Below are 15,000 nucleotides of genomic sequence, written 5' to 3'. Positions count from 1 at the left end.
AGAAATAACACCAGCTGTAATTTCCCATAGAAAACAATAATCACAGTTCATTATGCTGGCATTATTTGCTGACTGTAATCCTTACTATATAATAAGAACATCATTAACTTTTAAAAGACACAAGGCAGAAAGATCAGGAAACATGAGATCTGCAAAAATTATCAAAATAAACTGCATCTCAAAATTCAGTCTAAACGTTCAAGCACTACATGAATGTCACTAATATCACTCAACCAAATCATTCTACTTCAAAATGACCATTTAGATAAAAAATACATCCACAAATATACAATGAAAAATATCTTCTTCTAAATGAGTGGTACCCATAGATAGAGAGATAGGTAAATACTATATTTCAAATTTTTAAAAATTGGTTTAGTTATTCTTCCACAGTGGGTTTCTCACACATTGATGCTCGGTATGTAACAGAGCCAGTCAGTGTTTTGACATTTAGGTCTTAGCTGGGAATCGATCCTGCAACATACAGGTCTCACAGTACAGTACTGCACAGTAGAAGGTCCCACCTTTAGAACATTTCTCGTACAGTGTGTGCAGTGGAGCAAGCTTCCTAGTAGTGATCTTGGAAGGGCACCGTGTATACCAGTCTGTCTATAAGGCAGTCCCCTGTTATACTCTGTGTTGCTTTGCTTGTGCACTCATTACCACATGACATTCTGCAGTCTACAACTAACAGGTTTTGTTCATACTATCCCTCCTTCTTAAAAAGTTATCCACAGAGATGAGAAGAAAACATTTAAAGGAGATCTAGGTCCTATGATTATAGATACCAAAGGCATTTATGGCTCTTTTGGCTTCCGATATAGTTGACATTCTTTTATGAGGTATCTTAGTTTTTAGTGCACTGTGCAAAGGGGCAGATTAGCTAGAATTCTTCTGTGTGGTATCTTAGTTTTTAGTGCTCTGTGCAAAGGGGTAGAGTGTCACATTTAAGGTTGCATTGTTGAAGTCTGACTTCTAGATGAGGAACTTAGCCAATTACTCAGCTGTACCTTCATACAGGCTAATAACGGTTGGACTTGAGTTGCTGTATGCTACCACAGCAGAAGCCATATCTTTACATTTCAGGATATGAGAACAAGTCAGGTGTTATTCTCATAACTGTCCTAGAGCTGTTTGCCTGTATGGTTCAGTAGAATAAACCTCTGACTGTGCCCCAAATGATCACAGTTATTGAGTCTGATAGGATGTAGATGCTGTTGGTAGTGGAAAGAGGAATGATGTGGCAGTGCCTGCACACCTGTTTTGTCGGAAGATGTGGTGTTACTTTAAGGGGTGACCTACAGCATGAATGCAGGAGGTAGCACTAGATAGAGGCAGCTTTTGGATTGCTAGATGAATGGCCAAAAGAGTAGCATGTCGCCACATAGATGGGGATACTCCCCCAAGCATCATTTGGCCCCCACTTTGTGACCTTTCTAGGTGTGTGATATGTAGGACTCTTAGAGAAAAATGGCCAGTCAGTTGCAGTATGACAGTTTTGTGCCTTCTCAACTGCCTGACCATGGGTCAGTTGTATAGTCAGATAGTACTGAGGCTTTCTCCATTAGAAATGGGTTTTCCACCCAATGAAGGATTACAGCTGGGGTATGCTTCTATCATGATGGCACAAGTGAAGAAGGAGCCTATAGACATGAAGGATTCCGAAGTCAATTTTTCTGGGATCAAAAAATATCTGAGTCAAAAATAGTCTATAGTACTGCCTTTTCAGCAACTGAGACGTGTGCTATTAGATCTCCAGAAAAGGACTGCTCTTTTTGTTTACTGTCTTCTAGCTACTCAGTGCCACATGTTTCAGGATCCAGTGTTCACATGCTATAATTGATTTTGGTCAGTCTACCTACTGTTTCATGGAGCCTTCAAATAATGTCTTAATCTGTGTCACAGCATTGTAAAAGGTTATACTCATTCAGTTCCAAATCAGGCACTTGTGGTACATTCAGCATCATACGGACTAAGCCTTTACACTCAAGGCATTCTGTTAGCTGTCTGAACTGTGTTGACAGTTTTTTTGCATTTGCTTTATGCTTCAGGCTTGTGAGACTTTCCCAGTCTGCTATTTTGAATTTGCTTCCTTTGACATTACAGAATGGAAACAATTATGGGTGAGTCTTCTTCTCTAACTACCCAACTGGATGACTTGTACTTTTTAAAAACCCTAAAACACATAAGCTTTCCTGAATCTGATGGCATATTTGAAAGATTTCTAAAGGCTTGCAGTAATGTTGTAATCACTTATCTTTAATAGTTATTTATTTTCTGCAGAATTTCCATACATTTTTTTAAATCAGGCACTTATGCCATGGTGTTTGCAAGCACTACATTTTGTTGGGGAGGGGGTGTGTGATTATTTGACTGACAGGTATTTATGTATGGGGTGTTATTGGAATTACAATGAAGTGTTATAAGTGGTTGCTTCATTGAATTAATCTATTATTTATGTATGTATGTATTTGTGTATTATTGCATTGATGAATATAGAGAATATAGGAACTAGGCTAATTAATTGTGTTTGTAGTAATATTATAACAACATTTTTAAACATTTTTTTAACATTTTTAAATATTTTTAATATGATGTTGATAGACATGGTGTGTGTATGTGTGTGTGTGTGTGTGTGTGTGTGTGTGTGTGTGTGTGTGTATATATATATATATATATATATATATATATATTATATATATATGGGTCTACCTGATAACACCGACACGCCAAAACACCGACAACGAAATAACTGACAGGACAAAACCGAAAGTTCAAAAACATGAAACTTCACATGCCCAACAAACCACAATCCCGACAATCAACAAAACAAATAACTTTCCCGAAAAACACACACACAACACAAGCACACCAAAAACCTTACAAACCTACACTAAACCTTACATACACAACTATATATGCACTAACCTTAACCCAAACCCTAACCCTAAGGTCGTTCACTATCGCACACTTACCTTACCTGCACCCTAACCCTAACTCACTTAATCCGCCCCTAACACTTGTCTGTCACTATCGCACACTTACCTTACCCGCATCCTAACCCTAACTCACTTAATCCACCCCTAACCCTTAAGCCCGTCACTATCACACACTTACCTCACCCGCACCCTACCCTAACGTTCGTCAGTATCACACACTTACCTTACCAACACCCTGACCCTAACGTCTGTCCCTATCGCATACTTACCTTAACATGGTGTTCTCAGCGTCGGGATTCTCAACTGTCGGTCTTCTCTGTTGTCGATCTTCCAGTGTTGGTTATCTCGTTGTCGGTAATTTGCAGTTTTGGTTAATTCAGGTAGACCCATATAGATATCTATCTATATATATATATATATATATATATATATATATATATATATATATATATATATATATATATATATATATATATACACACACACACACACACACACACACACACACACACACACACACACACACACATATAAATTCATGACTAATAGATTAGAGTTGTTAGAATGGTTATTGTAAGTAGTTTTCTGTTCTTGGTGGTTGGGGTAATCTGTTTAACTGCTAGTTTAATTTAATTTAAATACTGATTATGTGTAATTGATTCTTAGTCTGAAGAAGTCTCGCTAATAGCGAGACGAAAAGCGCTTCACTTTTAATAAACTGGTGTTGTTGGATTAGTTTGACTGTATTTGGAGTTTTTCTTAATTTATCAGAGCAGTTATTGGTGTTCTCCAGCTTTTTTGTTTTTTTGTTTTTGATTTGTTTGTTATTCCTGCTGTTCAGTGAAAAGTGGGGGGAAAGCGGTCACTGCTGCCCACAGGGGGATATTCTTATAATTGGTAAAATTACAATCCTAACTCCCTCTCCTTTGTGAGATAGCATAATTTTTAGGATTAGCAGGTAATTAGGCATGGCCAAGAAAGTGTCTGCCCCCAGGGCCTGAGTGGACATACCTCCAGGCCAGCCTGCACATCTGGATTGGAGAATCTCTATATAATTTGGCTTTCACAAAGACTGCAAGAGTTCTACCCATCATCAGCAGCGCACCTACCCTCCCAGGATAGGCATGTTCATCTGTCTCTTCCCTACACCATCAGGTGCCCAAGCTACTAATCAGACTGAAGTTGTCTGAGCTTATCCATCTATACCATTGGTGAGCCATAGAATTTCTATAATTATAGAAATCAGCTAATGTCATACCTTTATCAAAACACAGTAGTACATCCATCTCAATGTTTTTAATTCTGTCCAAGCATTTAAACTATCATTTTCATTCAGCTAAGGCACCCTAAAACAGTATGACCTACTACTAACGTGCTCTGAATGATATCAATTCAACAGATGTCACAGCAGCACTTAATGAGATTAAAGATCACAAACAAAGCTTATGAACTTTAGCAGACTTAACATTTTGATTCTGTATTCAACACTTTCTTAAAAATAATGTGTGTGGGTGTGTGTGTGTGTGTGTGTGTGTGTGTGTGTGTGTGTGTGTGTGTGTGTGTATGAAAATATCTAACATTTAAAATATCTAAAACCCATTATTAGTGAAAAGGAAACCTACTTAATGTAGGGGGACAAGCCCTTCTACATACTCCCCTCATGCTACAGCTTATACATAAAAACCTTGAGATCACACTACAGTGGGGAGAGGGCTGATCCACTGCCATAGATCCATTATGGATTCTGTAAAATAGCATTGGCAGGTTAATTGTTCTTTCCTCCCGCATTGAGCACCATTGACTCACCCTAACTAGGATCATCTCAGTACCTGTACTTAACATGGGAAAGATACAACTTCATTTATTTTCACATTATTGTAGCTTAACTACCACCCATATTTTTCTCGTGTTATCCATTGCACACTTTATAGATCTTACCCAAAATCCAAAACACTTATTGTTTTGCTCTACTGCACAAGTTCTGCAGTACCAGGAGGAACTTTTTAGCTTTTTGATCCTTCACAGGATAATGCCTGCCTCCCCTCATCAGATCACTTAACTGCCTTTTATTATTTACTTCAGACACTGATAAATGTTTTTAGACTAATTTACCAAGATCTTGAGTTTGACATTTGTTTTGTTTTCCTTCCAAAATGTCCTATCTAACTAGCAAACAAGGGCAAGTTGCTGCAGGTGTCTGGTGAGGTACATACAGAAGGGAGCATTCTACTCAATTAGAGAAGACATTACAACACTAAAAAAAAAAAAAACAAGAAAAACAAATAAGTTAAGAATAGCAATAAATCACTTTAACCTTTATTCTGCCTTCGATTTAGTGTTTTATTTTTCTTGTTATGTCACTGTTACTTTGCTATTACACTCCCTCCTCCTCAAGGAAGTTTATCTTCCTGAATTTTCATTTTCTAATCATTCTTCTCTCAGTTTTCCAAGACGAGAAATCTGTAGCTCGCAGGTATTCTTTCTAGTGCAGTTTAATGAGTTTATGTTCACTGTCACACCTTATTTGCCTCATCAGTGATGTTTTTTCCTTGATTATTTCAATCTTTTTCTTCTTTTCTAGTTGCCCAATTCCATTCTGTACTATTTCAACGCTAAGACACTTGAGTAAACAATATTTTGTTTGATTCAAATCAAACAATTGATTTTTTCAGCTTGGTACAACTTAATTATGGCAGCTTTTAAAATAGCATTTCTTATTTACTTGGCATGCATCGTTATGAATTACAATCAGTTCTCTCATGCCCTTTTCACCACGTTTGAAACAGTATTTACAGTGGCCTTTACTAAATAAAGTGCTGTAGTTTTGTGTGAAGAATCAGTTTGGATGATGCTGACAGCCCAAGCCCACTGTCCTTCATCATCAGAAAATAAGCCCCACGTTATTAACCCATACTGTTTATGATTACTAGCCAGGATGTAAAATTGCTTTCTAATGCAGCTTTCTATCTGAATACAGTAGTCACAAACATTATATCACCTAGCTATGGTCTTATCGTTAAGATCTTTATATACCATTGAGATGTTTTCTTTGGCTCCCTATTGAAATGCCAAGTCTTGAAATGCTGAAAAAAGATGAAAAATACAGAGAAGTGCAAATGCTGAACATTGCTATTTTCATTTAAACTTGTTTTTCTTGTAGAAAAACAAGCTATTCACACCCCCAAGTTCACAATCACACATGCATGCGTATATGTGTATCAATCTATCTGTCTATCTATATATCTATCTGTCTATCTATCTATCTATCTATCTATCTATCTATCTATCTATCTGTCTGTCTATCTATCTATCTATCTATCTATCTATCTATCTATCTATCTATCTATCTATCTATGTATAGATATAGGTATGTGTGAGTCTGTGTTTTTGTGTGCTTTATCTATCTATCTATCTATCTATCTATCTATCTATCTATCTATCTATCTATCTATCTATCTATCTATCTATCTATCTATGATGCATGAGCATTCATTGAAAATTCACCCAAATGAATGGCAAGTGATGGAATAGAACTTGTTGATCACCGAGTGAAAAAAAATTAAAAAAATATTTAAAACAAGGTTTATTGCAGGGGACAAGCTCCTCACACTCCCACACCCCTTGCCCCCCCTGCAAATATTTTGTACCAACTCTGAGATCACAATGCAGTAGGAAAAGGGCAAATTCCTCAATCCCCACTGTACCGCTATCTCACACTAATAAAAAGCCAGTACATGCAATCAGCTGATTTTCGATCAGCTGTACTAGTGTAAGACAGAGTCTTTTTGTCTATTTGAGAATTGGTACATTTGACCAATTGTCAGTATATCTTGGTGAAAGGGAATATTGTGACAAATGTCAATCTGATTGTCAGAGTTAGTGTATGTAAGTCTGCGTTTTTTTGTCATTCAGTCTTCATATGCCAGGACTTGTCATTGTATGTCTTGGTATTTCAGTTTTCATTTTCTTTTCATACTTTGTCCAGAATTGTCTCTTAGTTTCTGACTTGAAATATTTTACTTCTATCCTGTTTCCTCACTATATGTAAAGTATGATAAATCCAAGGTCTGAAAATATATACTGCCTTACTAAAACTTTGCCAATAAATGCCTGACTTGAAAATCATGACCTTTGAAAAATGTATTCCATTAAAGGGTATATAAACGTTGAAGTTTTGGTTGTACTTCAGTATTCTTGCCACATTTTAGGTTCGTTATGTTTTTTTTTTTTTTGCTTGCATGGCAATCATGCTGCAGAGACACATCTTGCCCTAGATATTCTACAAACCCTGTATTTGTCCCACATTTCCTTGCACTGCTACCTCTAGGGATGTTAATCCCATTCATTCAACTTTCATGTTTAGCCATCATGACATACAAACCACCTTTGTCACCATCATATCAATATCCACTTCTAGTTGTTTTTGTATCCATCCATCCATTCATCCGTCCATCTATCCATCCATCCATCCATCCATCCATCCATCCATCCATCCATCCATCCATCCATCCATTCGGTCTTTCTCCACTCATTCACTTAATCCAGTACAGGATCATAGGGGAGCTGGAGGCAATCCTGGCTTTCTCTGTGTGAATGCCAGCAAAACTAATCACACACACACACACACACACACACACACACACACACACACACACACACACACACACACACACACACACACACACACACACACACACACACACACACACATAAACACACACACACACATACACACACACACACACACACACACACACACACACACACACACCTCACACATACATACACACACACTATGTAAATATAGACAATTTATAACCACACCAGACTTACAGCATGTCTTTGAGGAATGCAGCAAAGCTGGAACACCCATTGAAAACCAATGTGGTGCAATGAGAATGTGCAGACTCTACACCGAAGGTGCCTTTACCCTGAAATGAACCAGAGAATCAAGCATTTTGTGTCAACAATGCTAATCACTGTGCCACTCTACCATGCAGTTTAATCTGCTTTTACTGCTTATCCTGCTACCTAGGTAACACATACTATATCATATTCTTTTGCATCCAGTTCTCCCATAGACTTATCCTTTTCATCTACCCCTGAAAATAATCCCGGCAAACCCACCTGAGGAAAATCTACCTCTATATCATCCATAATTCTATTCTGCATTTCAACAATGACATCACTCTCTTCCATTGCCTCACTCTCACTAACAGGAACTAAGTGCTCTCAATTAGGAAGTGTAGGGGAATTTTCATTGTGCCTTTTCTAAATTTCTTCTATTATGTATAAATACCACATGCACTGTCCCTTGAAAATGGATTAAAGGCTCAGTGGGAGCTACCAAAATGAAGGAAATACTAGAAATTATGTTTTACATCACTTAATGAAATTATTAAATACCCTAAAAGTCTATAAGTCCCGTGAATGGTCCCTACACCTTACTTCAAGAGATAAATGGAGGAAAGACATAAAGACGGGTTCAAAGAATATTAATGGTGCCAGTCAGGAAGTCATGGAAAAACCTGTTCGAAGAAAGATGGAAAAAGTATGGGATATCCAAATCATTGATGTCAGTTACCTACATGGAGAGCTTGAAGTAGACACCAGAAGAAAGGGTGAGGTATATGCAGTAGAAGAGATGTTACGAGTTGTCATGAAAAACGGCAGGTGAAATTTATAGGAGGCTGCAAAGACATGAACATGAGGAATGAATTCAGAAAAGTAGGGAAGATAGTTACAAATATCAAAGAGAAAGAATCTGATAAAATAAGAAATCCACTTAGATGCATATTGGGGGTAATTTCTGATATGGGAGATGGGATCATAGCAAGGCAAATGCATTTAACACGAGTAACATGAGAATCTGTCCATGTTAATAGAGAAGCTACTAAAAGTTAAGAAGGGAGAAACCTAGACAAGACAGAGACAAAAAGGAGGCTGCAGAAGTAGCAATAAAATGGGGTTGCAGCAACTCAGCAAAGATAAATAAGAAGAGATAAGAAGGTAAACCCCTACTGGGTGAGCATGCCGAATATTCATACTAGGTATTTTGGAGTACAGACCAGTTAACCGTGAATAAAGTAAGAGAAAGAAAGGTCTGCATTTATGTGTTTGTCCATCTATGGAAAGTGAGAAGTGCAGTTATGATATGGTCTTTATCCCCCCTAAGTCACTGCAACACTCCTTCAGATTCTGCTTTTAAAGTTATATAACAAGATTTACCTTCCTTCCTACCCTTCACAGGGCAGGAATGTAAAAGAAGTTTTAATTTTCACATCTTTAGCTTTCTCCTTATCTCCAAACCTGATACTAGGAATGAATTACCATAATTTGAAGTTCTGCATAAATCAGAATTGTTGTACATTCTTTTACAACTGATTGGTCCTTTCCTGTTTCTGCTGCAAATAAATTATCATCATTTATTGTAGAGATTATGGCAATTATAGGTCTTGGCACAGTTTCATCTGAAGCTTGTGAGAAAAGTGCATGGACTGAATCAATATGCAAGTGTATTTCTTCTTCTACTATAAGCATGTTTTATAGGCCTTAAAAGAAGGATTTAACATCAATAATCATAGTTTTCAACTTGTTTTAAGCAGCAATTAAAGAAGTATTAAACTTTTGAAGTCTTTGTTGTCAAAATTTAAGACTTCTAACTTTTTTATGACAACAGATGTTTTTTTCCTATCCTGTTGGCCGCGGTGGTGCAGTGGTTAGCATTGTCACCTCACAGCAAGAGGTTCTCTGGTTCGATTTTCATCTTCTGTGTGGTGTCTGCATATCCTCCGTGCAGTTAAATGAGTTTAAAAGATGGCAGTAGGTGTGTGTGTGTGTCTGTGTGTGTGTGTGTGTGTGTGTGTGTGTGTGTGTGTGTGTGTACCTTCTGTAAAGGTTTGACACCGGGCTGGCAATTCGACACCGTAAAAACTTCACTGCCAATCATTCTGCGGACCGGTGATCCGCTGTAGTGACCCCTAACTGGAGAAGCTGAAAGACAGTTACTGCATTCTTATCCTGTAGTTGCACTTTATCAAACCCAAGTCATTGTGGCCAGCTATAAGCATGTGGCAGTTGGCAAAGATGATTAAAGAGCTATTAACAAGCTGCTTTCAGTGGTCCAGGATTTGATTCCCTTAGCATCCACTAGCTAACTGTTTGACTCTGAACAAGTCACTTAACCAGACAGTGAGTGCTACTGGACTGAATCAGAAAAGGTCCATAGAGATCAATGCTCTACCCCAGTTAACAAATACAAATAAACATTATAAACATAATAATTTTGGTAGAAACTGATAATGACTGTTCAAATGCTGTTTCTGTAGTTCAACAGATAGAACAGATAGCACCACCGTTCTTGGATGCCAAGAAAGCAAAAGGTCGTGGGTTCTCATCTCATACCACATGCCTACGTACATTTTTCCAAAATTGGCACTGCAGAAAAACAGAAGAGGGATGTTGCACCTCCTAAGGAGCCTTGCATTGGATAAGATGCAAAACTACTTCTACCTAAGTTAGTGACCACTCAGTTGTATGTCAATGATCCAACTCAACATATCAAATAATTTAGTATTTTTTCTAAAATATTTCATGTTACTCTTTATATTTATTGTATACATTTGAATATTTTACATTTAGAAAAGTCATGCAGGCTTTCCCAGGGGAGGGTGCATGGCTAATTAGACCAGGATGAATGGTTTTGTGTGTGTGTGTGTGTGTGTGTGTGTGTGTGTGTGTGTGTGTGTGTGTGTGTGTGTGTGTGTGTGTGTGCGCATGTGTGTGTGTACATGTGTGTGACAGAGAGAGAGAGAGAGAAAGACTGTGTGTCTGACTGATGAATGGATAAATAGTACTCATACAAAGAAATACAAGTAACAATGAATGAGTACTTTGACCTATAAGCCAATTTCAGTGAAAACTCAATACTATAATTTTGCATAATCATGGTTTTAAGCATAGAATCTGCACTATTTTTAATGGCATCACAGTAATGATTGGAAATTCAAATTAAAAATAGCAGGTATAATTCCTAGATCTCATGTCATGAAAATTGAATTATCATATGTTAAGAAATGTAAATCAGGGTTATTGATCCAGAAGTATTCTTGCATTTTTCTTCTGAACTGCTGTTTGGGTGAATTGATTTGGTTTGATGTTTTGCTAATTTCTTTGGTTTGCTATATTTCTGTTGTTTCTTCCATGTTTCCTTCTTATTTCCCCTTTACTCTAGCCATTATTTTTAACATATCCACACCTTTTACTTAATGCACAAAATTATTTTTTAGTTATATTTATTCATAGTATTTTACCTTCATATTCATATCACATTAGATTATCAATGCTGTTCTGCAATCTCTTTTCGAACTTCTTTATCACATCCTGTGATATGGGTATAATGGTGGGTCAGTAGGAAAATCAAATTTTTACAGCTGTACTAGCCAAAGTTCAATCTTGACTTCCAGTCACTCTTCATGTACAGGCTGCATGTTCGCCCCACAGTCGTGGGTTTCATCTCTGGGTACTGTGGTTTCCTCCTGCCTTCCAAAAGATAGTGAATGATTGTATGTACACATATACACTATATATATATATATATATATATATATATATATATATATATATATAGATATATGTATATATATATTGGTCATGGCTGAAAATGGTCTATACTCAAACCCATTTAATAAGTAGTAAATGAATAAAAATATCCTCTCCATTTATTCTTTATTCTTTGCTTAAAACATCACCTGTGTGTATCTGTAAAATGCAAATACAGCATTTCAGATTAAAAGTTTTTTTTTGCTTTAACAGGTCTTCACCATGCATAGCCAACAGACAATTGCTGAATCAGCATCTGTGTTTTATTCCTGTCTCTACATTTATTTATTTATTTATTTATTTATTTTTAATTCACCAAGTCTTTTGGGTTTCTAATACCATGATGGGAATGGACCCTATTCTTAAGTCAAAGTATGATTAAAGTTCATGAAATTAATATTGTTTCAATCTTTGATGTTAGCCTGAAGTGCTATTCACAGCATCCGCAATGTGCCTGGTAATGATGCCTTCTGAATTTTGTAGGGAGTTGCATGTATTTGTAACATATATAAGTATGATTGTAAATTCTTTTTTATAAGACCCGTTGCTCCTACTACTACTGGAACTGTTTAAATATTCTTCTTTCACATTGTCCTCGTTTCTGCCTACAAATCCTGTTATTTTATGACTTTGTGCCTCTTTGTTACTAAGACACTGTGGTCACTGGGTGTAGCAATTTCAGTGATCACTGCTACTTTTGTCTTCTTTTCATGGACTAGTATATCTGGTTTTCTTCCATCTATTTTCTGAACTGTTGGTAATGGATGATCCCACGTGATATAAATATCATCATTTTGTATAATGCCTTGTGGCTCATGTTTCCAGTGTTTTACATCTACTTCAGTATTATAATGTTCGCACAATTCCCAATGCAACAGTGTTGCCGCATTATTATGCCTTTCAGTATACCGTTTTCTGCCATTAGTATATCACAACCAGCAACAAAATGTGTGATTGTTTCCAAGTCTATTTTATAAAACCTACATTTGTCTGTTTCATCCACATGTTCAATGAACTTTGTAAACCAGTGTGTACGTAGTCCACTATCATGGGCTGTCAATATTAACCTTTCGTCTTTTGGTTTAAATTCACCTCTCCTTATCCATTCATGCATTCGATCTTGATCAACATGAGGTTGTTCCATGAGTTTCCTATACTTGCAACTATATTTATCCATTTTCCACATTTCTTGCCTTCTCATCTGATCCTTCACCTTATATTCTTTCTTTTGTTTTTTTTTTTCAGTTGCTGTCTGATTTTTATCCACTTCTGGATTGATTTCCATTCCCGCTTGATGCCAATATAATTCTGCTAAACTAAGCAGGGAAGTCATCTTAAACTTATTCTCCTCATGTTTCAAAATTTTCACTATGTTTGGGTCTTGTGAAGTCAGCAAATATATATGCAGTCCCATGATTACAGATCTATATCTTTAATCAATTTCGAGGTGGCCCACACCTCCTTCAGACCAGGGAATATATAGTCTTGGTATGCACTAATTTTTATAAATCATTTGATGAACATGAAACATCCTTCTTGTTTTCCTGTCCAACCTATCCGACACCTTTTGGGGACAGTCAATCACTCCAAAACTATAAGTTAGGACAGGAGGAGAAGCAAATTAGTTTATAGCTTGGATTTTGTTCCTATATTTCACACTGTTTTCAGTATTAATTTATGTCTTCTAAAATATTCCAAGACACAAGAAACGCTGTTACAAACCACCAAGTAAAAATGTACGTCCAAAAGCAGCAGCCACCAAGACAAGTAGTAAATGGTAAAGCAGCTCACAGTAAGGTAAATCCAAGTTTAGAAACAGTTTATTTTAAACGCCACAACACTGATCCACGCTTTTCGTCAAATTATGACTTCATCAGAATACAATCAATCACAGCAATGAACAGTCTTAAATACTAAATGCCCTGAGTGAATAATAAAATCAATTAACTTGATTGAATCAAATTACACACATTTAAAGCACCAAGCTACCTAAAACCTTAAAACACAGAATTTGATAAAAGTATTAAAGTAAACACATTTATAAAAACTATTCTTTCAAAAATGTTTGTTAACATATTAATCCTAAAAATATATAATGTTATTAAAAATGCTTCCAGGTATTTATACATATAAATTAAATGTTCTTAAAATTTAAACCAATAATATATATACATATAGGTAATATACATATATAAAAATATATTTCTCATTCAATTACCACATTGAAGTGACCTTTAATTTTTTCTCTCTAGAAACACTTGTAAACTGTATTCATACAAGTAACTTTAGTAAAATACCTAAATTTTTTGTGCCTTTAATTTCAAATAAGGTACAATGGATATAGAGTCAGACATTATATATTTTTAGGATTAATACGTTAACAAACATTTTTGAAAGAATAGTTTTTATAAATGTGTTTACTTTAATACTTTTATCAAATTCTGTGTTTTAAGGTTTTAGGTAGCTTGGTGCTTTAAATGTGTGTAATTTGATTCAATCAAGTTAATTGGGTTAATTGATTTTATTATTCACTCAGGGCATTTAGTATTTAAGACTGTTCATTGCTGTGATTGATTGTATTCTGATGAAGTCATAATTTGACGAAAAGCGTGGATCAGTGTTGTGGCGTTTAAAATAAACTGTTTCTAAACTTGGATTTACCTTATTGTGAGCTGCTTTACCATTTACTACTTGTCTTGGTGGTTGCTGCTTTTGGACGTACATTTTTACTTGGTGTCTTCTAAAATATTCCTTACAAAGTTTTATTCACTTTATAGTTTTATCTGTTCAAAACTTCCATGATGGTATTCGATTCCTCCCATTCCTTTACCTTACTACACTGTGTTCTTGATGCAAGAATTTATCTGTTATTAATTTAGCTGCACAGTAATATATCCTATTTATTTCTGTTATATCGCATGAATTTCTTTGGATAGTCTTAATTACTATGTTCATTTGTTTTAGCAGACTTCTAACTTTTGGGGTTTTATTGACTTTCTGTAGTCTTTTTCTTTCATTGATCTTAATATGTCTGTCCATCTCTATTACATCAAGCAACTCTTCTCTTAGATCATTTTCTTCTAAACTGAGGGCACATTCTTTGTTCTCCATTTCCTGTGGGCATTCTACAGAATGTTCCAGTGCATCTTCCTGTGCCACATTCTCTTCAGGTTCATCCTGTGTCATCCATTGGTCTTTCATAATGGAACTCACTAGCCTGTCACTCCATAACACTGAGTATGTCAGAGTTGCCACAGTTTCCTGTTCCTTCCCTTGCTCTCCAACTCCAACTAAACATTTGTACTAGTTTCCTGTGGAAGGCTCCAAAGTATCTTCATATGACAACTGATCAGATGCTTCCCGCTCCACTGGTATCTCCTTAATTTGGTTGCCCATTGCTCTCTCCTGCTGTGATATTATCTGAATTAAAGTTTCTACACTAAATTCTTGACTTTGCAGG

General features: G+C 36.2%; 1 protein-coding gene across 1 annotated transcript in view; it reads right to left on the bottom strand.

Moving 5' to 3' along the window:
• Window positions 1–15,000, bottom strand: part of LOC122791456 (mucin-2-like) — a 539,946-nt gene that overhangs the window by 89,979 nt on the left and 434,967 nt on the right. Inside the window, exon 37 of the mRNA XM_044059201.1 lies at window positions 9,270–9,415. Coding sequence (XP_043915136.1) covers window positions 9,270–9,415 — 146 coding nt within the window. The remainder of the gene's footprint in view (window positions 1–9,269; window positions 9,416–15,000) is intronic.

The sequence above is a fragment of the Protopterus annectens genome, chromosome 17.part0, assembly GCF_019279795.1.
Source record: "Protopterus annectens isolate FY-2018-M chromosome 17.part0, PAN1.0, whole genome shotgun sequence".
Lineage (NCBI taxonomy): Eukaryota > Metazoa > Chordata > Ceratodontiformes > Protopteridae > Protopterus > Protopterus annectens.
Note: the sequence above shows the minus strand (reverse complement) of the source record. Positions and strands in the feature narration are given on the sequence as shown.